The 27,674-nt window shown below is 44.4% G+C and overlaps 1 protein-coding gene and 1 pseudogene across 4 annotated transcripts; one reads left to right on the forward strand and one right to left on the reverse strand.

Annotated features, from left to right (window-relative positions):
• Nucleotides 1–4,952: 4,952 nt before the first annotated feature.
• Nucleotides 4,953–23,854, reverse strand: LOC310789246 (uncharacterized protein). 3 transcript variants are annotated; one of them, XM_083650845.1, is made up of 10 exons: nucleotides 23,759–23,854; nucleotides 20,681–22,218; nucleotides 18,909–19,120; nucleotides 18,681–18,807; nucleotides 18,039–18,095; nucleotides 16,736–16,978; nucleotides 15,497–15,557; nucleotides 10,373–10,456; nucleotides 8,121–8,244; nucleotides 4,953–7,539 (listed from the first exon to the last, which is right to left on the reverse strand). In XM_083650845.1, the coding sequence occupies exons 2-10, from the start codon at nucleotides 22,181–22,183 to the stop codon at nucleotides 7,395–7,397; spliced, it is 2,556 nt and encodes an 851-aa protein (XP_083506971.1). In that variant the 5' UTR covers nucleotides 22,184–22,218; nucleotides 23,759–23,854; the 3' UTR covers nucleotides 4,953–7,394. The 3 variants fall into 3 exon arrangements, with proteins under 3 accessions (XP_083506971.1, XP_083506969.1, XP_083506970.1); XM_083650843.1 differs by having other exon boundaries at nucleotides 4,953–7,542; XM_083650844.1 differs by having other exon boundaries at nucleotides 4,953–7,542; nucleotides 23,767–23,811.
• A 2,167-nt stretch (nucleotides 23,855–26,021) lies between these two features.
• Nucleotides 26,022–27,368, forward strand: LOC310789444 (protein cereblon pseudogene; annotated as a pseudogene). The gene has a single exon. The product of its transcript is annotated as a protein cereblon pseudogene (transcript).
• Nucleotides 27,369–27,674: the final 306 nt, after the last annotated feature.

Here is a 27,674-nt window from a genome sequence, read left to right on the forward strand (position 1 = left end):
AGGGTATGACTACAATTGGGACCATGTTAATCGAAAAGGAGTTTTGTTCTTTTATTTCAATCAAGAGAGAATTAAAATTGGGGGAGTCAGACAGATATAGATATGCACAGCTGAAACACTTTTACGATCAAGGGGTGAAGAAACACCTGTCTGAAGAGGGAAATGAGCTGGTTAATTTTTTGATTGAGGCCCACAAACACACACCAAAAAGAATTGTCTCCAAATTGTATAGAATTATCCCAAAAATGACTGGGGACAACACATTATATGTCATGGAGAGATGGAAGAAAGAAATGAATATTAATATAACAGAGGATGATTGGCATTCTATGTGTGACACACAACATAAGTCTACCCGCTCCAGAGGATGGAGAGAATTCGGATGGAAAAATATAATGAGATTGTTTATTACACCACAGATCAAAAGCAGACAGACGCACGAACAACAGACATGTTGGAGAAACTGCGGGCAGATGGATGCCAACCATCTTCATATATTCTGGGAATGTGAAAAGATTCAGAGGTTCTGGTTAGACATCACTCAAGTTATGCAGAGGGTAATGGGGTATGATTTTCCAATAGAGCCACAGATCAATTATTTAGGTAAAATTGAAGAACACATTGCGATATACGACCTTTGTTTGTTCCGGATACTGACACTGGCAGGGAAGAAGGCTATCACGAGGAGATGGCTGAAGGAGGAACCCCCTGAAGTGGGGGAGTGGGTCAGTATTGTGGAGGAAATCAAAACAATGGAGGAACTGACTGCACGTCTGAGGACTAAAATAAATGCCCACTTCGACTCATGGAGGAAGTGGAATATATATAGGTCACGTCTAAAAAGATTCCCCCATCGAGAGAGTAACTGTTATCCATCCCCCCCCTGTCAGTGTCAGCACACTCATATTGTTTTCCTTATTTGTTTTACATGTTTATCTCGGTCTCCTTTTACTAAAAAAAAAAAAAAAAAAAAAAGTGGACTTGTCTGTCCTTGAAATGGTGAAAATAAAAAGTATTTAAATTAAAAAAAAAAATAATAATAATAATAATAATGGAAAAACTTATTAAAAACAAAGTATAAAAATAAATAAATAAAATAAATAAATAAATAAATGCCCACTTCGACTCATGGAGGAAGTGGAATATATATAGGTCACTGGTCTAAAAAGATTCCCCCATCGAGAGAGTAACTGTTGTCCATCCCCCCTGTCAGCGCACTCATATTATTTTCCTTATTTGTGTTTTTGTTCTAAATGTTTATCTAGGTTTCCTTTTCTTTAAAAAAATGTGGACTTGTCTGTTCTTGAAATGGTGAAAATAAAAAGTATTAAAAAAAACGGTTAGTTTGATGATTTGAGGAGTCAAATGATTTCAGTTGATTTCCAACATGTTGCCACAGCACAGCAGACCCTCTACAACTATTCTCAAACTGTTTCATATCAAGGAGTCTCATAGTCCAGATTAGAGACACATTTACAAGGTTTTGCAATTCGTCAATTTTTCTGTCTTGATATTCACGTGTGTGGTTGTTTGATTGGTCAGAGTGTGTGTCTCACCTCTCGTGACACCCTAGAGAGGGAGGGAGGGAGGATGGAGTGAGAAGTGGTTGAAGCTGTGGGGTCATGTGACAATAACAATGGGCGTGGTAAACTATACACAGTTGGAATCAAAGTTTCCAGCATGTTGGTTTTGTATAATGATCTAGTCAGTTGTTTCTCTGGACACATTGATGTACGTGTGTCTGTATTGTAGAGATAACAGAGAAACTGTCATCAAAACAGTCATTCTTCTACATCTATTTGTGTTCACTTCTTTAAAATTTAATTTATTTAACAATTCATCAGTTTGCTTGGGACCAACTGGAACCCCACATTGAGAACCACTGCTCTGGATTAAATTAAATTAAAAGACAAACCTTAATTAGGGAAACTAAAGTAACAAAACATGACTACACAGTAAATGAGTAAATGTGTAACTAGTTATGTGATGTCTGTCTGTCAGCATCACAGTCTCTCATCTTCTTCAACAGCTCTCTGGCTCCCTCTGCTGCTGACAACTGAAGAAACTTATTGCCTATTTCATATTTTATGTGCTCATATTCTGTTTTATTTCCCCTGCTGAGTCCGAGCTGCAAAGGTCTAATTTTAACCAATAAATCTATAATTGATGATTTAGTTTGAAGACTTCACACTCAACACAAAGCAAGTCAGCAGACGAGGAATATGAAGAGTGTTGCTGTTAAAGAGCCACGATCAGCAAAACTTCCCTGCATGATTCAAAGTTATAAAAACAATAAAAAGTGCTGAGTGTTCAGTTTATAATTTAGTTCAAAAAGTCTGCACAGTAGCAATGAAGTGCTACTACTGCATCAACTAATCAAGCTGCTTTCTGCCTTCCCTCAGTCATATCATGCCATGTCAAATATCATCTCAAGAAGTAACACATGGGTGTACACCGCATGCTTAGTGAGAAAGACAGTGGTGTTTGGCAATAATATAAAAAAATTAATAACTATGTTTTATTTCTATAGCACTTTTGCAGATAGTTATAAAGTGTTTGGCAGGGAATAAAACAATAAGTAAAAGCTAACAGGAATGTTTGACATTAATTGAAAACAGAATTACAGAAGGATCAAATTGCAAAATGCAAGAGAGCAACAGGTAGAAACAAATTGCTTATCAAATATAAAATTAGTTGTGGTTTGGGTCAAATTCATTTCAACCAGTGAAGTCAAGCTTCTGTCCATTGGTCAGTTATAGAGTCTTGATTCTCATTGATTTCTTTCAAAACAGCATGTATGAACCTTTTTCAATATCTTTTTCCTCAGTTTTTGGATTGAATCCAGCAGCTTAACTGGCTGAATAGAAAGTTAATTGACCCTTGACCCTGTGCCATGCTTCCAGGTTCAGCTCACCCTGACATCACTGTCTCCTTTCCATCCCAAACCATTTGATAGACAAATGTGGCCTAGACCAGGGTGGGTCACGGGGCCGTTTTGACTAGCTCACTGACTGCGTACTCTCGTTTCCAGGACTTCCCAGGTGGTTCAACTGTGCAACCGGTTACCTGCCCCAGAGCATAACACAGCACCATGCACATTTTCAGCCCAATCCGACCTGGGGTGTGGGCATGAGGTGGTTTCCAGGACTTTCCAGGTGGTTCAAGGACCATACAGCCTGCCCAGACCTTCCCTGGATCCCCGTCTAGGCCAGAAAACCCTTGATTTGTTGTTAATCTATTGTCCTCAATAGATTATCCTCCATCGGCATCACTGGCACTCCCCTTGACTGGTTTCACTCCTATCTCTCAGGCCGCACTCAGTTCATCCAACTCAAATCATTCAGATCCCAACCTTCCCCCGTCTCCTCTGGTGTGCCCCAGGGCTCTGTCCTGGGGCCATTTCTCTTCATCACCTACCTCCTCCCCCTTGGCTTCATCTTCCGTAAATTTAACATCTTTTTCCACTGCTTCGCAGATGACACCGAGCTCTACCTTTCCACTAAACCAAATTCCCCCCTCCCTCCCTCCTCCCTCACCAATTGCCTCTCTGAAATAAAATCCTGGTTCACCTCAAACTTCCTCAAATTAAACAGTGATAAAACGGAAATCCTTTTAATTGGTACCAAATCCACACTTTCCAAAGCTGACAGTTTTTCCCTCACAATTGACAGTTCCTTAGTTTCCCCCTCCCCTCAGGTCAAGAGTCTGGGTGTCATCCTCGATAGCTCACTCTCCTTCAAATCTCATATCAATAATATCACCCGGTCTGCCTATTTTCACCTACGCAACATCAATCGTCTCCGCCCTTCCCTCACCCCCCACACCACCGCTATTCTTGTGCACAGCCTTGTCACTTCCCGCATCGACTACTGTAACTCCCTCCTCTTTGGTCTCCCTCAGAAATCCCTCCATAAGCTCCAACTGGTCCAGAACTCAGCCGCCTGCATCATCTCCAAAACCCCCTCCTTCCATCACATTACCCCTGTCCTACAGCAACTTCATTGGCTCCCAGTTAAATTCCGCATTGACTTTAAAATCCTCCTGGACACATTCAAAGCCATCCACAACCTTGCCCCTCCTTATCTGTCTGACCTCCTCCACACTGCCACCTCTACCCGCTCCCTCAGATCCTCCTCCTCCATCCATCTCTCTGTCCCTTCTGCCCGGCTCACCACAATGGGGAGCAGAGCTTTCAGCCGCTCTGCTCCCAAACTCTGGAACTCACTCCCTTCTGACATTCGTAACATTGACACCCTCCTCCTGTTCAAATCCAGCCTCAAAACTCATCTCTTCAAAGTAGCATATTCCCTGTAATGTCCATGGTGTTTTCTTTGTTTACTGTTTAGTTTCTTTGTTTTTTGTTCTATCTTATTTCCCTTCCACTCTTTTATATTTTATACTGTTTGCTTACTTGTTGCTCTGCATCTGATTTTACCCTGTAAAGTGTCCTTGAGTGACCTGAAAGGCGCTTTTAAATAAAATGCATTATTATTATTATTATTATTGGCCATATGCTAGTACACAAGATCGATGCACCATAAGCTGTTAAATGACCCCCCCCCCCCCCCCAAAAAAAAAAATCACACAAAGTGTTTTGACCTCCCTACTCATCTAATATGCTATCTGCCTCTGCAGAGAAATTGCTAGAAGACGAGGAATCTCTGATGAAAATACAATCATTAGTTGCATCAAAATAAATGATCAAACCAAAATAAGCTCTTTTTTGTTCAAGGCCTGTTTGTTTGATTGATTTATTCATTAATTCCATTGTTGTTTTTTATTGATTTATTTCACATAGTTGTGGATATGGAGAAGCAGATTTTAAACAAAGTTTTGCTTGTCAAAATGATTGTCACAAGTTTCATCCAAGTCAAAATTCAGATCCACGTAAAGGCAGCATTCAGAGGGATTCAATCTATGTACATTTAAAACTCATGTTCCAGTTACATACCATCAGCCTTTTTATAAAGTGGAAAACAACTTTTACAAACCAACAGGAAGACAGCCTGACAGCCCAAAGCAGTCTTCCTGTTGCTCACCAGAGGGCGACATGCTCCACTTCCAGATCGGGCCTTGAAGTTGACAACTTGGATGGTCGAGCTAAATTAATTTCAAGTACAAAGACAACAGACTTGTGTCATTACTGCTTGTTCATTTGACTCTTTCAAGTGTGGGGAGCCTTTAGTCTTGATGCAGCTGAGGCACAAAGCAGGTTACATTTAGATACAAGAAAGATGCCTTGAGAAAAGAGGATATTGGACATAACACTTCATCACCCCTAGACTTTAAATCATCATCAGTCGTCTTGCATTCCATGTTTATCATTGACACTTTTATCAACCGACACATTCATTCAGTGCAATTTTCAATAAATGTGAAATAGTTATTGGAGCAAACCGTTTGAATGCTTTTATTATTCCCTTTTTCAGTACTTCAAATCAACAAAACTGACAGCAACTGAACTGACATTATTCTAACATGGCTTCATATTTCATATATTGTGCACAAAAAAACTAAAAGGCACAGGAAAAGAAACTGATTAATATGGAGATGAAAAGCAGCAAATAAGCAGCTCAGCTGGTTTAGAGTCTATAAGCAGACAAGGAAACTGCATCTGACTGAACAACACTGCTCCTCACACTGTGTTTACAGTCTACAAGCAGACAAGGAAACAATGCTGCTCACACTGTGTGTTTTAAAAAGCATAGAGGAAGTAGGAAGGCACCGTGAAGATGACAACTTTGTTAAAATTCTTGTTTTAAATTCTTGTCGTTTTAAATATAGCTTGTCAAGTGAGAGGATAAAAAGGACAAGGCCTCTTCACTCAAGTCTTGCCGCACTAGAAGAGAAGTACATTCATTCAGTCTCTCAAATCACTAAATAGTCTGACGAATGTTAATATCAACAACAAGCTGATGACATGTATTTACAATACATAAACGAATACAATGTTCAATAAATAAAAGGTCATTGAAGTGAGTTTGATGTTACAGTCTTCAGAGTGAAGAACAACGCATGGTGTGTTTGAGTGTGTGTGTACGGGTTACTTTCAACCAAAACAAAACACAACATCACAGAGTTGTATTCGGTGTCAAAGAAACAGACACACAACAAGACTGGAGCCACAGAGGGGAGAGACACTCTGCAGTCTGCTGACTGTCCTGGGTTGAAATCCAAGTGCAAGCTGCTAAATGCGAGGATATTCCGCCCCTTTACTACTGACCTTATGTAGCCCCGCCCACTTGTGTTACGACTTCCTGTTCAAAACGCCGGCTGTTGTACCTGCTCAAACCAGAGATCGTCTCTGGTCAAAGCTAGTGCCTCACTGGAAGCAGGCTGCTGCTCTGCTAAGCCCTGCCACAGGAAGTGTAAACACAATCAGTTCCGATTGTGTTTACACTTCCTGTTAAGTCTCTCAAGCCACACTGTCTCTTCTAGACATAAGGCGAATACAACCAAGTCAAAGCTCACCCAGCTGCAGGTATCAGAGCTCTTAGGTAGTGACGGGTAGAGTACATTATAGGCATTTAGCTGATGCTCTTAACATTGCGAGCAACCAATAGTAGGGTGCGTTCGGAAATAGCACTCTGAGCGCGCCCAGAGCGCACTCTGGCACAAACTGGACCGTTGGTAAATTGGGAGCGCTGCTGGAGTACAGCGTTGGGTTATTTAGAGCGCTACACTCTCGGAGTGGCAGAGCGCACTCTCGGCACTCCATCTGAGGAGATGATGAACTGCTAAAATGGTTAAGAAACACAGGGGAAGAGAAGAGAATGGAGGAGAGGAGCTAAGAGCAGATAAACCCCCGTTCACACTATACGCCGAAGCAACGCCCAACCTACGCTGAACCCACAAGTTTCATTTAGGCGTCCTTGTTAACAGGCGAGGCCGTTCACACCACCCGCGCGCGCGTGTGTCACGCTGAAGCCACGCTCACGCCTTGCTCAAGCGATCGTTCAGGATTCACGCCTATTTTCCAAGCGTGACGCGTGAAGCTTGAAGCTGCCGGGCATGAAGTCAATGGGAGTTGTGGGCGGGTTCAAGGTGCACCGAGAGGAAAAGAGAAGGCTTCTTGTGTGAACGGTTATGGGCGTCAGTTCAGCTTGAGCCTGCTTCAAGCTTCAGTTCTACTTACGTTCGGCGTCCTGTGTGAACAAGGGCTAAGAGTGAGCTGTTTGTATGTGTAGCAGTTAGCCAACTGCTAGCCAGTAACATGTGTTTCTAAAACTACTGACCCGTTCGTTAATTCCTACAGAAAGAGCAGCTCTGCCTCATCTTTGAACGGCCGCGCTCTCGTTTTCGTGCAGAGCGTCAGATTGGATTTCCGAACGCACCCGTAAGTAAGAAGTGCTATGGTACGAGCCACAAGTGTGTGCGTGTGCAAAGTGCACATGTCAGCCTGACGTTGGAGGGCCGCCTTCCTCGCGTGTGAGGATGCTGGGGAACATGAGGACCTTGGCCCGCATGAAGGAGAGGTCAGGCAGAGCACAGATCACCCTGCCGGCCTCCACACACAGCCCCTCGTCCTGTTCAGCTTTCCTGCTGACACACACACACACACACACACACACAGACAGGCGCACACACACACACACAGACACACGGGCACGCACGCACACACACACACGCGCACACACACACGGGCACGCACGCACGCACGCACACACACACATACATACACACAGGCACGCACGCACAAACAAACACAGCTAGAATGAGTATTACTGTAATTTGATTTTTGCTTCATAGTTAGCTGTAAGGTGTTCATTTTGGGGGATTTTGCCTCCATTCTTTGTTACTCAGCAGCTGCTGTGATTTTTCTGTTATCCCATTTTATTTGATTCATCTTTGGCCACAAACACATGAGAAACACATGAGAATTGGCGTGGAGGGCAGTGTCTGAAATGGTGGAGGTCAGTTACAGAACAACAATACTTAAATGCATTTATAGTCCTAACTTCTAACATTCAATTGGTATATATTTGGTAAGCAACTGCTACAGTATTGGTGATAGAGATTAGCAAAACTGCCATTTATTCATGCGAGGAGTTTATTACTTTAACATTTAAATAAGAAATAAATACAAATTTAAAACATGTACTATAACAACACCAGCTGACCTGACTGAAGTGCTGGTCTTCTCTGCAGTGGACATGAGGCGATTGAAGGTTTCCTCCAGGTGGCTGCTGCTGGCACTGGCTTGCAGTTTGGTGATGGTTAGTTCATACAGGTCACGGTCAACTCCTTCACAAACACAGTTTGGTGATGGTTAGTTCATACAGGTCATGGTCAACTCCTTCACAAACACAGTTTGGTGATGGTTAGTTCATACAGGTCACGGTCAACTCCTTCACAAACACAGTTTGGTGATGGTTAGTTCATACAGGTCACAGTCTACTCCTTCACAAACACAGTTTGGTGATGGTTAGTTCATACAGGTCACGATCAACTCCTTCACAAACACAGTTTGGTGATGGTTAGTTCATACAGGTCACAGTCAACTCCTTCACAAACACAGTTTGGTGATGGTTAGTTCATACAGGTCACGGTCAACTCCTTCACAAACACAGTTTGGTGATGGTTAGTTCATACAGGTCACGGTCAACTCCTTCACAAACACAGTTTGGTGATGGTTAGTTCATACAGGTCACGGTCAACTCCTTCACAAACACAGTTTGGTGATGGTTAGTTCATACAGGTCATGGTCAACTCCTTCACAAACACAGTTTGGTGATGGTTAGTTCATACAGGTCATGGTCAACTCCTTCACAAACACAGTTTGGTGATGGTTAGTTCATACAGGTCATGTTCAACTCCTTCACAAACACAGTTTGGTGATGGTTAGTTCATACAGGTCACAGTCTACTCCTTCACAAACACATGCAAAAAAATGTTAGGAGAAGGAATGAAGCACACAAGTGCTAAGAGGACATATACACACCAGGGCTTAAAATTCACTTTGCAAACTAGGGGGGAATTCCCCCCTTATGTTCTTCCGATAGGGGGGATTTATAGATTTTGGGGGGGATCTATAGACTTTGGGGGGGATTTTTTTCAGGCGATACTATAACCGACAAATACCTGCTTCTCTCGTCCAATAAGCGATAATACTGTAATTTCACATTTTTGTATTTAAAAAAGGAAGTAGTTTATGCACACCTGAGTCTAAATTACTATGGCTTTTGTCGTGTTTTTTTCCTGCAGACTAAGCCATAGGCTTTTGGTTCTATGAAAGCCTTTAATTTGTGTATTGAGTGATACACTCAGTTCTTTGTTTTGTGTTCACAATAGTGATGTCAGTTAGATTTGGTTAGGTCAGAGCTATGGAATATTAAATCATCCATCTTTGCTCACTGTCATTACTGGCAACTAAACCTGTTCTGCATGAATGAAGCACACAAGTGTTAAGAGGACATAATACATACCACTGGCAAGAGTTAGCTAACAGCTATTACATCTGAGTTATAACATGCTACAAGGCTTGATAGGTATTTTATTTATGTGCTCTTGAATGTGACACTTAAAAAATGTATAAACAGTCAACGATATGAGACTTGGAGAGTGGAAATCTCTATGGCGCTGAACAATTCACCAGCTTACCGTTACACCCAAAAACATCACTCCCATCACTGAAGTTTGAGGCTAAAGCAAACTTGCCCTTAGGATTTGGTATCAAGTGTCTGTCTCTGATAGCTTCATAGTTACGGCTAAAAAAGCAAAAACAACAATCATCTAATGGCAGAAATCTGATATGGATCACCTCCAAAATTCTAATCAATTGTTCCTTGGGCCAAAGCCAATCTGTCCACCATATTTCATGTAAATCTGTTTTGGAGAAATCCTGCTGACAGAAACACACAAAATAACTAGAGAGCAAAAACATAATACTACCGTGGCAAAGGTAATGAAAGATAATGCAATGTGTATGAGTTCTACAAGTGTGGACAATTAGTATTTAATCCTGATATTCATCTATACAAACACATGCCAGGTATTTCCGACGACACACTGAAAATTTACTGCAGAGTAAAAGCAAATTAAAAGAAAAAATTGTGAAGGCTGGCCTCTGCCTCCATGCCAAAGCTAGTTTCTGCGGAAGAGATAAACACTGTTTTCTTTTCATGCTGCCAAGGGGAACCCCTGATCACATCACATTCACATTATGTTTTAAGAAGATTTTGATTTTGAGACATAACAATAGAAGGGTGAATGATGTAAGATGGCCATTTTTTTGCAAAGTGGGGGAAACAGCGAGACACTAATTGACAACGTGTAGCAGTGACTACAGTGGTTTCTGCAGACAGAGGATGTACTTGCAGACAGAGGATGTAGACTACATGTCGTGCAGTGCAGTCAGTGTCACAGTGCTGACCTGGTGGAGGGCTGCTGCTCCCGCTGCTGGACTGGCTCTCCTCCTCCACGGGACCAAAGTAATCCAGGTTGAGCCCAGAGCAGCCTGTGCTAGCAAGGGAGACAGGGTCGGGGGGTTAGCTGGATTTTAAACGAGAATGGACCAACCTCCCCCACCCGCCCCGCCACCCACTCCCCTTTTACTGAGACAGTAGGAAGGCTGAGACCGAGACAAACCACATCGGAAAACTATAATAGGGTAGTAAGTAAGTAAGTTCAGGTGACATGTAGGCCAAACAGCCTCAACAAATCACTGCAATTCACTTTACTTGCATCCTGAGTCATGAATGCAACCCATTCAAAACCTCCGCGGACGTCTTTCTTGACCACGCACCGACAGCAAGATGTCAGTTCTGATGCAACGACTTCCTCCTCGAGGGAAAATCAGACACTTAAAAGTTTGATTTGTTGTTGTTTTGCAAAGCCACAGGACACATTTCAAAATGAGATCAAACAAACCCAAATAAATAGCCTTGTATCACAGTGTTTGCTTTGCTTTGTGCATTGGCTTTTGCATGTTTCATCCACATATCACTCTAGGCCCTCCGCCTATCGCCTACATGACTTCCCATGCAGTAACCATGTCGTAACCATGTTGTAAGTAACCACAAGCTCACAAGTTCCATTTGAAGGCAGCATAACAGGTTGGTAGTGAACTGAACATTCAGTTCACTGGCAGCCGTTCTAATGGACATTCCTGCAGTCAGCATGCCAACTGCACACTCCGTCACAGCTTACGACATCTGTGGTATTGTGTCCTGTGAGGACACTTTACCTGTTATGGGCCTTTTTCACAGCTGCCATTTTGTGTCTAAAACACAGGTAAACACAGGTGGAACCAACTCACTAATTAGGGCCCCAGCACTGGAACACCTGAATGGTCTGGATGTTGGAAACCCTAATGAATGTTTAGGTGCACCTGTGCTATTTCCTTCCTTTTAGACACAAAATGGCTGCTGTGAAAAAGGCCTATTGTGACCAACCCAAGATACACCTGTGCAATAATCGTGCTGTTTAATCAGCATCTTCATATGCCACACCTGTCAGGTGGAATGATTCTCTTGGCAAAGGAGAAGTGCTCACAAAAAACACAGACTTAAACACATTCGTCATCAAAATGTGAAATAACCCTTTTGTGTGCATAGTAAATGTCTCAGATGTTTTATTTCAACTCATGGAAAGTGGGAGTCAAAAAAAATGTGTTGCGTTTATACTTTTGTTCAGTATAGAGCTGATCAGTCACGTGACGTCTTTTGCCCCGGAAGTGAGTTTCCCATTCATTTTATCCATAGACATTTAGAAAAATCCTTATAACGAGTTTTAAGGCTGGAACCAAGCCGACCCCGTGACCTACTGAATCATGAGTGACCATAAAACATTTCACTTGGAGCAAAAATAAAAAATATCGGGGGGGAAATGACTTTTCGATTCCCGATCCCCCCCCCCCTCCCCCATCTTTATTTTGTGTTTTTGCTCCAAGTGAAATATTGTATTGTCACTCATGATTCAGTAGGTCACAGGTTGACTTGGTTCCAGCCCTAAAACTGGTTAGATAAGGATTTTTGACTCACTTCCAGGGCAAGAAATGTCACGTGACTGTTGAGCACTATAGTTGTCCTTTTCAACACAATTAAATATCTAGTTTTGGACAACACAACCTGATGACGATGCTAACCATAATTAAAATAAAAAATAAAAAATAAATGTCCTAATAATAATAAATAATAATAATAATAAATGTCCTCCTTCCACCTTTATTTTTTTTGTATGTCATCTGAGCACTTAATTGAATATTTTACATTCAATTTCAGTCAATGTCTCTATTCACAGCAGAGCATTACGCGGCCCGGGGGCCAGAAGTGGCCCTCATGATGGTTCTGTCTGGCCCGGGAGGTCTGAGACAAACTACACCGTTTTACTTATGAAGCTAAAAACATCAAATGAGATGACCTAAATTGGCTGTTTGGAGTGATTTTCAATATAATAAATGTTGAAGAATAAGTGCACAGGATGTTTTCTACAATTTGATCTAGCGATAAAATTAGAGGTTACGGCATGACAACATTTTCTTGGCCAAGGCGACAATCTGGGTTTCTCATGCGGCTCCCACCCTTGATATACAGTATCATAAGCCTCTGTGTGTCCATTACAAGGTCCTTACATTTCAATACAATATATGGCAGTTGGAAAAGCATCGTGACGTGTTGTGTTGAAAAGTAACAGAAATATTTGCTGTCCAAAACTAGACTGAATGAGTTACCGTTGTGCTGAAAATGACACATACTGAGACACAACAAGGAGCAGACTAATTGGCAGCCATTTTTTCATTCATATCATACATGCTGTAAAAAAAACAATATTAATTAATTAATCAATTAATTAATTAACCACAAATCCCAGAGCGTTTAGTTGTAATAAAGGCTCCAATTTAGCATTCAGCCACCCAGAGGAGAGCAGTAACTTCCAGCAAGAGAGAAAAGCAGAGCGAAAAGAGGCGAAATTGAGCCGATTGGATCAACAGATTTATTTCAGTATTTACAAGGGGTTTCCCACAAGTGCTTATTGCAGTGCATTAAATCTGGCTTCAAGCAGGAAATCTGCAAAAGAACAGTTGGCTTTGAAGTCAAGAAATTAAAAAGAGTTTTGCTCCAAAATGAGAGAGAGCACTTTAGACACCTTTTAGAAAACGACTGCTGGCATAAAGGCACAACTCATTATGAAATACAAGTGTAGTTATTAAGCAACTCAAGACCTTACAAAATAGAAACACTTTGGATTGTTTATGAAATGTTGACTAGAGAAATGCAGGTTATCAATTATTTTTCAAAATGGATATATAGCATTTTGGATTATAATCACCCTGCAAGTGTGCAGATTAAAGCTTTCACTCCATCATTATATCTTAAGAGTACAGTAGTCTTAAGATAATGACGAGGGAAGCAGAAATGCGCCTGTGTCAATGTCAGGTATGAAGAAAAGGTCGTAACATCAACAAATTCACTGAGAGAAGCATGCTTTATACAGAAGGACATTTACACTTGAGGTTTTCAGCACACACTGCTCTCCACAGTGAATGGGCCTTTTTCACAGCAGCAAAGGCAGGGTAAACAAGACAGGTGCAACCAAACCATTCATAAGGGCCCCAGCACTGGAACACCTAAATGGATTGGAAGTTGGAAACCCTCATTAATGTTTTGTTTGCACCTGTGTTTACCCTGCCCTTTAGACACAAAATGGCTGCTGTGAAAACCGGTCAACAAAGGTCAGCAGGTTGGCAAGTTCAGTGTTTCGCTCCAGGCCCCATCAACAGGAAACAGGGCGGTTTGAGGGACAAATTAAATTTTAATTAAATTAAATTTTCAAACTCAATTTAAAATTGAATTGACATGTCAGTTACAGTTTGTGTGACATTTCCCCCCCTAGAAATTACATTGCCCCAGGGAAACGCCTGTAGCATTTCCTGCTGATGCTTTTCACCATGTTAACATAGATGTTTCACTGCAGAGTAATTCCCTAATTTACCTGACAACATTCTCAAGATGTTAAAAACAACTGAAACTTAAATAAAATGAAATAAAAGCATTAAAAGTGACAGCATTGCAAACTTGCCTTGGCTGTAGCTGTGAAAAATATATATAAATAATAATCATAATAATCATAATAACAATAATAATAAGATCTGCTATTCACTGTGTTCTGGAAATATCTTGCCTAAGCTACATCTATTTTCTTTTCTTCATTAAATTACTGAAGTTCAATGCCAGTCTTTTGATTTCTTAGTGAATGCGGGCGAGGGTGGATGAGGTAGCCAGATTTGGTCTGAAGTCCTTCTTAACTGGAGGAACCGCAGAGAAGTTCGAAATACTGTTTTCAACTTTAATTCCAAGTAAAGGGTCAGACCCACTCAGCATTCTCAAAATGACTGGTAAAAGTTGAATGCTATTAGCCTGGGTAAACCCAGCCTCCACGTAACCTCCATGTGCTATCAGTCACGAAGACGCTACAGACATGGTCTGTGACGTCACGTTGAAGGCTGGCTTCACCCAGGCTAGAATGCTATGGCCATGTATCGCGCAATGGGGAGAGCATGGCAGCAACACTGGTTGGGGGTTTGATTCCCACAGGGGCCACTGATGAATACAAATAGTGCGCTATTGTCAGGTGTTTTTAATTAACAAATCCACCAAATGGCACATGGCAATTTGCTGAATACTCATATGAGCATTTTCTTTACGGAAACCTATTCTGCCACACTACTTGATTCTTACCAATGTTGGGGGGAAACACAGGTACGGAACGGCACCTTATAAACAGCCATGCAAATTAATCTAACTTCTCCCTCCCATATGATATCGTATCGTATCGTATTCTATAGTACTGTATTGTAGTTGATAGAGAAATACTTCAGAATCCTCAAATAGCACAACAGTTACTCATCCCTTGTTTTCAATGGCCTTCACTCATACCAAGTGTGTCCACTTGGTTCCCCCAAAACAACTGAAATGGACAAATACTGAGATCAATTCATATTTCAAAACTGTGACGGCAGGAAAAAGATAAGTCATAAGTAGCTGAAGGAGGGAAAAGGAAGGAAAGCCATACAGTGTTTCCTCTTTAACAGTTGTGATCTTTCCTTTTGGTTGCACAGGGTATGAAAACAATTATTTTTCGGGATCAATTATTATGACAGGAACACATTTTCTTTTCTTTCTTCTTTTCTGTGTAAGTACATTGAGAGCAATGTAAACCGGAGTCAAATTCCTTGTACGTCTACACATACTTGGCCAATAAACCTGATTCTGATTGGGAACACTGGGTCTACTTTGTGATCTTTGAAGGAAATTGAGCAAAATCAGAATATTTGGTCAATTTCACATGTTCTCCGGCAGCGATGGTATTTTTCTTGCCGTTACGTGAACAGAGAGGAAACACTGAGTTCGATCATTTCCCCGGACAAACAGGAGAGAAGAGGAAGGCGGAGTCAAAGCCCCAGCAGGTTTGGTTGAGCAGAAGAAGCCAGTAGGTAGGGGAAGGAAGGTAGTCTATTTCCAACCCCAGAAGTGAGGGGCTCGGCGAGGGGACGTACCGTCCTGAGAGTTGCTAAGGCCACTGCTGCTCCAGTCCAGCTGTCTGGAGGGGAGCGCCTCCTACAGGGGGATGAGCAAACAACATAATCAGTATTTTAGGGTAAGCCTTGGTTCACACCAGTCGCTTAACAGAAGCAGAGCTGAAGCGGCGCTTAACAGAAGCTGAGTGTCACGCTAGACCGGTCGCACAAGAAGCACTCTCTTTTCCTCAGCGCCTCGCTTGGCGCGCCTTGCCTCCGCCCACAACTTGCATTGACTTCATGCCTGGCAGCTTCACACTTCACACTTGGAAAATAGAACAGAATCCTGAACAATCGCTTCAGCGTGGCATGCGTGGCAACTGCGTGGCTTCAGCGTATGGTGTGAACAAGGGCTAATAGCTGGCGTTCTTATCAGAGTGCAAGCTTAAAGGTGATCATAAAATGTAAAATTACTTCTTTACCCTTTTAGATAATTTTCCATGTCACAGTCATATACAACTATTTAGCAATGAATGACATTTTTTTTATTGCATTTTATATCAAGCTCCCATTTCATTACCTCATGCTACACCAGTAGGTGTAAATATAAATTCCAACAGTCCAGCCCCTCTGCCCTGCCCCTTCCATCAAATAAAACTGCCTTTTTCTCCCTCACTTTCACAGTATCTCATTGGTCATTCCCCATGTCATGTCCCACCCAAACACCCTGTTTTCATAAATATATCAAATTCAGAAGAAAGATGTTCTCAAAATGCTGCTTCATTTTGACTTTAAATTTGCGGATCTCCAAAATATCATGTGATCAACTTGTATGGATTTTAAAGCACAGCCAATAGATCTTTTACATCAGACAACTACCTCTCTATGGTGTACAGATTCTGAATATCCCGTGTAATTGATTAAATATTGTCTATTCACCTTATGTAGAAGAGACAGTCTGGCTTGAGAGACTAACAGGAAGTACAAACACAATTGGAACCGATTGTGTTCACACTTCCTGTGGCAGAGCTTATCCCGCAGCCTGCTTCCAGTGAGTCACACTAGCTTTGACCAGAGAGACGATCTCTGGTTTGAGCAGGTAAAACTTTTGAAGTTAAAATTTTTGAACAGGAAGTCGCAACACAAACGGGTCAAGTGGGCGGGGCTACATAAGGTGAATAGAGCTTGAAGCCATTTCTGTAAGGTGAAATATTTTTCATGTTTTAGCAGACATACACACAGGACTCTACACACGTTCCATTCCAAAGGCTCATTTACCTGCACTGAGTCTGTGGAGGGGCCCTGTCTGTCTCGGGGCCCTGGAGGTCCTTGTGCTCTGACCACTGTACGTCCCGGAGACCCGACCACTGTACGTCCCGGAGACCCGACCACTGTACGTCCCGGAGACCCGACCACTGTACGTCCTGGAGACCCGACCACTGTACGTCCTGGAGACCCAACCACTGTACGTCCTGGAGACCCGACAGCTGGTACAGACTCTTTGGTGGGCTCCAGCATTCCCTGATAAGAGACAGAAGATGGGACGGGAACTCAATAAAAGCAGTAAAATTACAGCATGAGCAATAGGCCTACATGTACCTGCATTCTCCTCCTGAAGCTGTCATGTTTGTTTTTTGTGTGCTCTCTGACAATAAATACATCTTTGTCTTATCTTGTGTCATGTCGTTTGGTTGTTATGGCCACTGAAATCTACCGTTTTAAAAACATGAAAATGCTTCTTTCCTTCCCCGTGCTTCTGGGTGTTTACATGGTGATGATGTATAGGACAAATCAGCGTGACGTCACTTGCCACCCAGAAATGCGGAACCCCGCGGCAGTTAATAGTATGAGTTGTGCAAAACAAACGTTAATATCTCAAAAACTATACATCACATCGCTTATATTTTGACATTCTGAGTGAGAGCAGATGTAGCTCAAGAGTTTGATGTATAATATATACATGTCGTGTTAAAGTTGTGTGAACTGTCGCAGTTTTTAAAATGTAAACAGAGTGAACTGGCTAGAGTCAGCCACTCACGCCTCGCGCCACTTGTGCTCCATAGGGTTCCATTGCCGTTGCCACCCAGTGACGCGGTTTGTTTACAAAAATGCTGCTCGGCTGATCCCTCGTATAGTTATGGTGGAAAAGTTGCAGTTAAGGCGTGAAGATTCATCGTTAATGTTGAATTTTCACAACAGTTTCACACCTTTACCAATACAGACCTGAGGCAAAGTAGTTACCAAAAAAAAACTATAATAATACTAATCACAAAAACAGACAATTTGGCTCTGAATGGTAACAAATGTGTTCAACTTGTGTGTAATGTGACCGAAATAAACCTTAGCCATTGTATTTATTTTTTACAGAAGTACGACAGCATATTTCGCAACTTTTCCATTAACATCAATACATGGAGAGCAAGCTCTAGTCGGCAGTTCTTGCACTTCACTGCACGTTGCGATGACGTTTGCGAAATAGGAAACAGGAGCACAGCTAGTGTTCTGTGCTTTTTCCTCCGCTCAGCCTTTACTTGATCTAAAAAGACGTGAATTTCCTCCAGGTTTCCCTCAGTGTACTCACCAGGCCAGATGCAAAAGCAGGCACGACCACCGGCTGCTTCATCAGGCCAGCGAACACCTGTCACAAGACAAAAGCACACAACATTAAAACAGCCCATTAAAATAGATTAGACTTCATGTTAGGAATTTGCAATGTGACAAAATAATAGCTGGGGCCTTTATACACTTTAATAAAAGAGAGGACCAGGGGGTCGGTTGCACAAAACACCTTGAGTTACGATTTTCCACTCCGAATTAAGGTTTCCATCAAATAAAAGTGGTTGCGCAAAACACACCCTTAAGTCTTCTCCTTAAGGTTAAACATTTTAAGGAAAACTTAAGGACAAGACTTGAGGGTGTTTTGTGCAACCAATTTTATCTTATGGAAACCTTAATTCGGACTTTACGGAAATGTCTTAACTCAAGGTCTTCTGTGCAACTGGTCCCAGGCCTTTATTAGAGACAGGCTAGCTGTACTGTATAGTGATCCAATCAGTAGAGTTACAGTATGTTTGTCATTTTCAAGGCTTTTGCAGCAGTACCTGTATCCATGGCAACAGCATAAACTTTCCACAACACATTCCACAATATGCAACGTCTCTGTTGGTAATATATTTTGTGTTATTTTTAGTCTTTTTAGTGCTACTTTAGGCTAAGCACTCACAATGTTCCTTGTGTCCACACCAAGGCACCCGAGCAGAGTCCTGTTCATATGGGAACCGCCCCACTGAAACTGCAGGCCAACTGCATTGTGGACGTCCTGGTGAGGCCACCACGTGTCCCACTGAACCCTGGGAAACGGGGAAATTGTGAGAAAATGAAAAAAATATATGAAATATACGCTAGTATAATGGTAATCATCACCACCCTATAGGTCAGAGGTCATTCTTACCGCCGAGCCGCGTCCGACAGCTGCTGCGCTCCTGGCCTGTCCTCGTCCTGGTCCTCAGACTGGTGTTGGGCCTGAAGCAGAGCGGAGAGGCTGGGAACCCCCTCCTCACCTCCCTCTGCTGGGACCACCCCCTTCTCACCTCCCTCTGCTGGGACCAGCACTTCAGGGAAACTGGCCTGGAGAAGCCTCTGGACACGGCAGGACAGTGAGGCCTGGTCACACACACACACAGACACACACACACACACACACACACACACACACACGTCATTTTTTAAATTAAGAATAAGAAAGTTAAGAATATATATAATGATCTATTTTATTTATTGTTTTATCACCTGTGGCAAGCCTGTTTTGAACATGCTATACAAATGAAGAAGTTAAAATGTAAATACTGTACATTTTAGTCCTAAGAACAACAATGAATAATAATTATTATACCATGGTCTGGGTGAATACTCGATTCTGATTGGCTGCAAGGTGTCCATTATTTTGTGATATTGTACAGTGATAATGGACACCTAGCTAAATGGTCTGTTCACCGTTCATATCAATGCGCCATAGTTTCACAGTGTGGTATCAAGAGAGCTGTTTGAGCTCTATACCCCCGTTAAGGGTTAATATGACAATTTTCTAAGTTGAGAAAAAAATTGACTCGGTCAAAGTAAGTATTTAAATCACCCCTGTGTGCTCAGTTTATAAAAAATAACTCTTATTTACAATTTTGATTTTCGTTTCGGAGATTTCCCTCCCCTGACAGAAGCCGGCTCTGAGCCATTATGAGCCACTCTCCGGACAGAGAAAATGGGCGTGAACAGCCGAGGAAAGAGAGAGAGAGAGAGAGAGAGAGAGAGAGACAGAGAGAGAGAGAGAGAGAGAGACAGAGAGAGAGAGGAGCAGGGAAGCTTGCACTGTGTGTGTCAACAGCGCTGTGCTGTCCTCCTTTCTCTCTCTCTCCTCTCGCCTCTTCATACGCACATTTTCTCTGTCCCACAGTAAACCCTGGAGAATAATACTCATGTATAGAGTCGTTTCCATGTTGCCAAACACTATTGACAGTTTGAGCCTTCCCGCAGATGGCAAAACAAGCAGTTTTATTAGCGAACGTGTATTGACGATGCGGTGCGGGATTGCACACTGAGAGACGTCCTTGTACAAAACATACCTGGACTCCAACATACTGAAAGCAGATAGTTTTCACTCTACTCCTGCCTCGCGCCATTTACGTCTTATAAGACCCGCAGACGTTAACGCAATTCCCTGGAATGCGAGTTTAAACGACCCAGTTACATGGCGTTGCATTCTTAGACATTGCCGTTTTATTTTGTATGTTGTTACATAGGCTACAATTGGCCAAATTATTAGTTAGCTTGATTCTAGAATTGTGCCAGGTGTAGAAACTAAGCAGCCATTTTATCCCATGATAGCCTAATCTCGAGGGGACTATTTTGTCTCGCCGGTTCTCAACTCATATTCAAGGTTATGAAAACTAGATTTTGATTGCAAAATGCATGGAAATATAAATGAATGGTCTTGTTTTGTTTCTTTGGCAAGTGACCATGGTATAAGCGGGTTAATGCACTTCGAGGTGTCCATTATCACTTTTTAAGGGACGACGTGGAGGCGTGAACCGTCCGAGGCGAAGCCGAGGACGGTTCACGCCTCCACGTCGTCCCTTAAAAAGTGATAATGGACACCTCGTCGTGCATTAACCCTTACTTATAATCATCATCAACAGCAACAAAGACAGTATTCAGTGAAACTCCTCCCACCTGCCAGCTGCCCCTCCTAGAAACTCCATCTTGTCCCGACCCATCCGGCTCCTCCTCAGCGTCCCCGTCAGTCTGCCTGCTGCCGCCTTCCTCTCCGAACTGGGCCCAGGTGTTGCCCTCCGCCTGGGCCTTGGGGTCCCAGGTGTTCCCCTCCGTCTCTCCCCAGCCCCCCTCTACGGGCGCTGAGCAGAAGTCTGCAAAGCTGTCACTTGGCGGTACGCTGCCCTGTTGCCCTCCTGCACCAACTGCTTGGACACCGTCTCCGCCCGTGTCATGTTCCGAACTACCCTCTTTGAAGTCCGCAAAGTCGTCCTCCGCATACGTCTCCGATTCTGATTGGTTGGAGGTAGCAGAGGTTTCCTGAGGCGCAGACTCTGGCTGGTCACAGTGACGAAGACATTCCTCCCCCTCAGACTGTGACAGAGCGACAGGGGAGTCGCCATGCCTGGAGTTTCCCAATTCCTCCTCCTCCTCCTCATCCTCGTCACTCTCGTCTTCACACTCAGTCTTGTCTTCCTGAGGAACGGCGGGTGAAAGGCGTGGTGGGTCAAAGTCCTCAGAAGGCCCCTCGGGTGAAACAATGTCACAGAACGATGCAAAGTCGTCGCTAACAGACTCGTACAGACTGGCTGTGTGGGGCTCTCTATCGTCTCTGCTTTCCTCTGACTCCCTCTCCTCCTCTGAGGATTGTGAAGGATTGGTACTAGGCCTCCGTTCCCTCCGACTGTCCCCGGGCTCGCCTAGCTCCTCCTGCCCAGGGCGGGGCTCTTCAGACGGGGGGCTCAGAGCGGTAGCAGGTTCCTGAGGCTGGTGGTCCTGAGATGGTTGAATGGGCGCTGCATCCCTTTGCTCACAGTGATCGACCGTAGTGCATTCGTTCCCTTTTGCTTTCGACGCACGACAAGACGCGGGATCAGAGTCCGTCTCTGTAACGACCTCCTGTCCCGAATCGCAGAGTTGCTCGCCCACGCTGTCGGCAAGGCTGGTCCTGCCATCCCAGGGTTCTGCGCCACCTACGGGTGAGAAGCCGCAGCACCACGGGTGTGCGGCGTGCTCTGTGAACGCAGCGAAGTCGGCAAACCCCGTTTCCTCAGTGGGAGAGCCGGCGCCCGGTCCAGAAGCTGTGTGGGTCCCGGGGGGTGGGTGCTCCGAGGAGCCGGGCCTCTCGGGATACCCGTTCGTGAGGTGCAAAGGAGGTTCTGTATTACATCGCTGCCCTTGGACGTCTACCTGACTCGTGCCGAGCCCTGATTTCACAGTGGATGTGGGTTGGGATTGTTCCACGGGGTGTTTAAAGCTGGAGGTGGCTGGATGGGTGGCTGGTTCTGTGGTTGGAGAAGGCTGTCTGAGGCCGGATGGCGACTCAGTAAAGTCGCTGAAGCGAGACACCCCCAAAGAGAAATCGCCGAAGTCCCCGAATTCGTCCTCCTCTGCCCCCACCTCCCCATCGTCGTCCAGCGGCGGGGGAGAAGAGGAGTGCATGGGTATGACATCTGGCTCCATGGGCTCTCCTCGCACGGCCAGGAGGCCTCATGCACCTGGGAGAGGAAGACACATTATCGCGAGATGAGTCAGAAGAGGAGCGTCACATGTGACAGCTTTTGGACAACCAGACCAAAGGTTTGAATGTGAAGGGTGTGTGGGGGTTTTCTAGGTGAGGAACTGTGGCTAAATTCTGTGTGGTGAGTCTGGTGATGATGCCAGACTGGATTTTGGATTTGTCTAGAGACTGTTAAAAATAATTTGCCTGGATTAGACCAACTGGGATGAAAGTAAGAGCAGTTGATATCAAACACCCCCATGAAGAGACACAGAGAATATCAAAGAGGTCATTAGTAATGGATAGTCTGCAGCACACAAGCGCCTCTGCTGTACAGAAAATATCTTGTGATAAAGCCCGTCCGTGCCTTTCAGCACTATTGAAATGTCACTCATTGAGCTTGATGTCTGATAGAGGCTAAATACATATTACAGGGGGGGGAGGGGGGGACTCAGGGGCAATCATTTAGCAAACGTGAAGATTCTTGAAAAAATAAGCACAACAGGCGTAGTAGCAAGTAACGTTAGCCTTAAATTGCAAATAGACGTTTGACTGGTTTAGACTCAGTGCACACTTCACTGTTCACTCAGGCCGTCAATAAAATAGAGGAACTTGACCACAGGGATCATTTCAGAAAGCAGAACGTCAAAAAGCTGAACGCTACACATCTATTAAAAATAATCTCAAGCCTTTTGCATGTCCTCTTTTGTGGCTTGTGGCAATCATTTGCAGCAAATTATTGCTGACATCTAGTTTGAGTTAATACCAAAACAACTCCAGTCTAGCCTGCTGTTGTTGATTTGGGGAGTGGAAAAGTGGGCCGGTGCTAGCTGGCCCTATCAGTAAACGCTATCAGTAAACTGATACAGGAAACACTATCCGCAGCACTGTGCTACTTAGATGGGCAGCTCAACCAAGTCCGACCTAAGCCTACTACACCAACCAACTGGGATCACAGATCAGTGCCCATTTCAAAGCTTATTAGACCTGCCAAAAGAAGCAGAAAACCTAGTCAACTCCTTGGTCTGGATAAACTTCGATGGAGATGATTGGACACTGTAACTGGAATCAACATCCCAAGTACATATTTTACCAAAAGCTACACCGCTAAAAGTCGTCTGGGTAACAAATAACAAATGCTGTCCAAGGACTGCCATCTTCTCGGCAGGTCATCTTCACTACAGCCTTTTTCTTTGATAGACAGGTGTCAGTCACCATGGCATGGAGAAGAGGTTGAAACCATTGAAAACGTTACATAAGCTGTTAATGAACTTGTCCGCAACACAGGTGACAATTAACGTAACGTTACAGAGTATGTATAACACGTTTACCTTTATTATAAACGCAAAACATGCGAGCGACACACCGAGCTAGCTTGTTGTTACAACACCAGATCTGTTAGCAAATCATGTTAGCTACTGCTAGCTAGCTAAAGCTAGCTTAGCCAGCATCTATCAGTCAACAACAAGCAAAGGTTGACAAGTCATTCAAAGAGGGTTACGTTAGCTATTAAAACGATGTGTCAGCTTTTCAGTTACCAGCACACATTCACTTCGTCTTTCCCCTTGTTACAGCTGCAGCTTGGTCTCCATCATTTCTCATTCTCCGCCCGGCTAAGTGATCCACAGTACTACACCCGAGAGGAGTCGAAATGACAGAGCTCTCACTCTGCCTCGTTTCCAGGTACCGACGTCAGGGCTGAGTCTAACGTCATCGCGATGCACGGGGGGGGGGACTCATTACAAAAGTAACATATTACATGTAATATATTACTTTTAGCAGTAACTCAGTAATATAACTTATTACTTAGGATTTCAGTAATATTATACCAGTTACTTTGTCAAGTAACTCAAGTTACAAATTGAGTTACATTTTATTAAATCAAAGCACATATTTAAAAAAGATACAATCATTTCCTAATCAAACTGTGTTTTTATGCAAATAAGCACTATAGATGACAATAACATTTAGAATTTTGGATTGTTTACACTGACTTCAAGGCGGTTTAAATTATTTTTCGGGATGGTTCCGGGGCGGCGATGTCATTCTGCTAATGCTGTTGTTTTGGTCAAAGTAATGCAAAAGTAGTGTAATAAGTAATGAGTTACTCTACACAGAAAGTAATATTGTAAAGTAACGTATTACTTTCAAATGAAAGTAACTAGTAATATGTAGTATATTACATTTTGAAAGTAACTTGCCCAACACTGATATTCTCTGGATCAACATATATGAAAAGAAATATCTGTTTTCTTGAGTCTTAAGGAGAACATTGATGGTAATTTGCTCTTTTTAGGCCACCGAATAAACAGAATAGGATTTTAATTGGTGCACTGACCAAATGATATGTGTAAAATAGAGTGCCATGAGAGCTGGTACCTAGGTACACCTCTGGAGATGATGCACCATGGGCACACTTCTTTTGGGGTTGTGACCAAACTCATGCCACGTCATTCACATCCAGTGGGTATGACATCACTTGACGATTGTGAGGCATGACATGACATCATCAGTGGTTATGACATCATCTTTAACGTCACTCAATGTTTTCCAGTTGACCCTTGCTCCACTGACATAGTCTCTGTCAGGGATTGGCTGATTAGAGCGCAGCCCTCTTGGTCATACCAGGCCTTCAGTCAAAAGGCCTCAGGTATGTCTGGGTTGATCATGACTGTTGAGCTGAACAAAGCAGAGAGAGATCTGCCCCCAAAATCAGACAGGTGAGCAGCTTTGATGGCGACCACAGGCAGATTAGAGCCATCAAACATCTCCTCCGCCTCCTCTCCCCACAGTGTGGCTGTCACCACTTTGCCAGTGGTGTCCATTAAATGGAAGGTTCTTCTTCTCTTCTGCCGGTCTTTAGTGGTGATACAGGAAACTCTGCACTCTTACACACTCCCATCTACATCGATGATGGCATCCTTGTCTCTGTTCTCCAGCTCGGTGGTGGGCACGAATGGTGGGAATGCCCTGGTTGTCACCGCAGGGCACGATGGAGCTATTAGCATGGAGTGTCGTCTCGTAATCATTTCTTCAGCGTCATGTACTCCTTGTTGGCCAGCTTCAGCGTGACCTTACTGATGTTAGTACACCTTGCCTTGCTCCACTAAAGGGGACAAATTGTCCACCTCCTTGTTGAAGGCTGTGATCCTGATCTCCCCACTCTCATCCACAATCTCAAAGGAGAAGCGCTTACTCTCTCCTCTAGAGTTACTCCAGGTGAAGATGCTGGACTTGTTGGTGACTCGGGCTACGATCGTCCACTTGCATTGGTAGCAGTTAAGGCTCAAGACTCAAGAAGTTCGGGTGGCATTTTTGCTGGAGAGGTTTGAGAAGTGCCAGGTGCTATTTTTATGGAGCGGTTTGAAAAGTGCCAGGAGCCATCATGAGGGTCTTCTTCACAAAACCTTTGCCGTGGCCTCGGCTACAGAAGGCTCTGCAGTACTCCATTGAACTTGGGTGAAGCTGAAGATCCAGGTACCATTATTATCCCCTGCATTTTCAATCTTCCTGTTCCATCATAATGCCAACAGTGACATCATTTGTGACATCATAATGTCACCAGTGACATCATCAGTGATGTGCAAACAAAAAGCAAGCAAGCTGAGGAGCGGAGGAACATGAGACAAGGCGCAACAGCCAAGATTGAGGAGTTGTGAGAAACACGGGAAACTTGAAAGAAGAGGAACCAGGTCTAGAGTGAAACCATCCAACTGTGAGAGGCAGCAATGTGCCGCAAGGCATCCAGTCTGCCGGAAAGCCATTAGAAGAAGAAGAAGAAGCTCTCAAACAAACACGGATATGGCTGACGAGAGACGTGGAGGTGACAACGACATCAACGACAACATGGGCAATCAGTTACAGCTCGTACCAGAAAACGAGGAAGAGGAGGAGGATGACATGGAGACTGAAGACCGAGACAGTGAGGACGCAGAGACGCCCAGTGTCATTAACTTTGACCCCAGTCTCCCCACGTCGCACGCGTACCTGGGCTCAGACATGGAGGAGTTTCACGGCCGCACGGTCCACGGCGACGACAGCTGCCAGACCCTCCCGGTGCTGCAGCACACGGCCGTGATGCTGCTGCCCGGCCAGACGCTGCCCCTGCAGCTGTTCAGGCCACAGGACGTCAGCGTGATGCGCAGCGTCATCCAGAGAGACCGCACCTTCGCCGTGCTCGCACACAGTGACACCACCGCTGAGCCACGGGCGGAGTTTGGGACAACAGCTGAAATCTACGCATACCGGGAGGAGCAGGAGCACGGCATCGAAACAGTCAAAGTGAAAGCTGTGGGGAGGCAGAGATTCAAGGTTCATGAAATAATAACTCACGCAGATGGAATCAGCCACGCCAAGGTTCAGATCCTTCCCGAGGAGATCCTTCCAGATCCCCTCACCGCAGTGCGGCTAACGGCCCTCTCCAGACGCCACATGCAGCCCTCCTGTAGACCCGCGGGCCAAAGCTGCGAACAGGCCCGGTGTTGGTGGAAGACCTACTGCCAGAGGAAGTTTCACTGTGCCAGTCTGACTCCTTGGCCACCCTGGGTCTACGCCCTCTACGACGCCGAGTTGCTTATGATGAGAGTGAGGAAACAGCTTCACGAGTGGGACGAGAATCTGAGGGATGACTCTCTGCCTACCAATGCCGTCGACTTATCCTACAGAGTAGCGGCATGTCTGCCCGTAGACGACGCTGTGCGTCTCCAGCTGCTGAAAATTGGCAGCGCCATCCAGCGACTTCGCTGCGAGCTAGATATCATGGACCGGTGCACCGCGCTGTGCTGTAAGCAGTGCCAGGACACCGAAATCACGACGAAAAAGGAGATCTTCAGCCTATCTCTGTGCGGCCCCATGGCTGCGTATGTCAACCCTCGCGGTCACGTTCACGAAACCCTGACTGTGTACAAAGCCGACAACCTCGACCTGGTCAGCCGGCCGTCCACGCTGCACAGCTGGTTTCCGGGCTACGCCTGGGCGACCGCTCAGTGCCGCACCTGCGGGTCGCACGTAGGCTGGAAGTTCACAGCCACCAAGAAGGACTTGTCTCCACCTCGTTTCTGGGGTCTGACTCGTTCGGCCATGCTCCCCCGTATCCCGCGGACCGAGAGGGACGAAGGCGGGGAGAGCTCTCGCCTCTTCTGCCTGTGACGTTCGACCACCATGGACCCCCGCCCAGCCCCCCCTACCTGGACCTTCAATCACTCTCTGACTGCGCTGACCTTTTAGTAAGCAATGCATCACACACAGCCTGTCGCCCATGGCAGCAAATCCATCATATTAGTGGACGGGTCATTGAGATTTGAAATGGCACACCAAGAGCCAATAAGAGTGCGATGACTTAAGAGGACAGTGTGGCAATTCAAGACAGGACTCACTTGTGTGTGGCTACGTGTAAAACTGGGGATCTTGCTGAGGTGATGAACGTAACATAAGCAGGTGAATGGGAGTCTGTTT

This window comes from Poromitra crassiceps (assembly GCF_964638095.1).
Source record: "Poromitra crassiceps genome assembly, chromosome: 14".
Lineage (NCBI taxonomy): Eukaryota > Metazoa > Chordata > Actinopteri > Beryciformes > Melamphaidae > Poromitra > Poromitra crassiceps.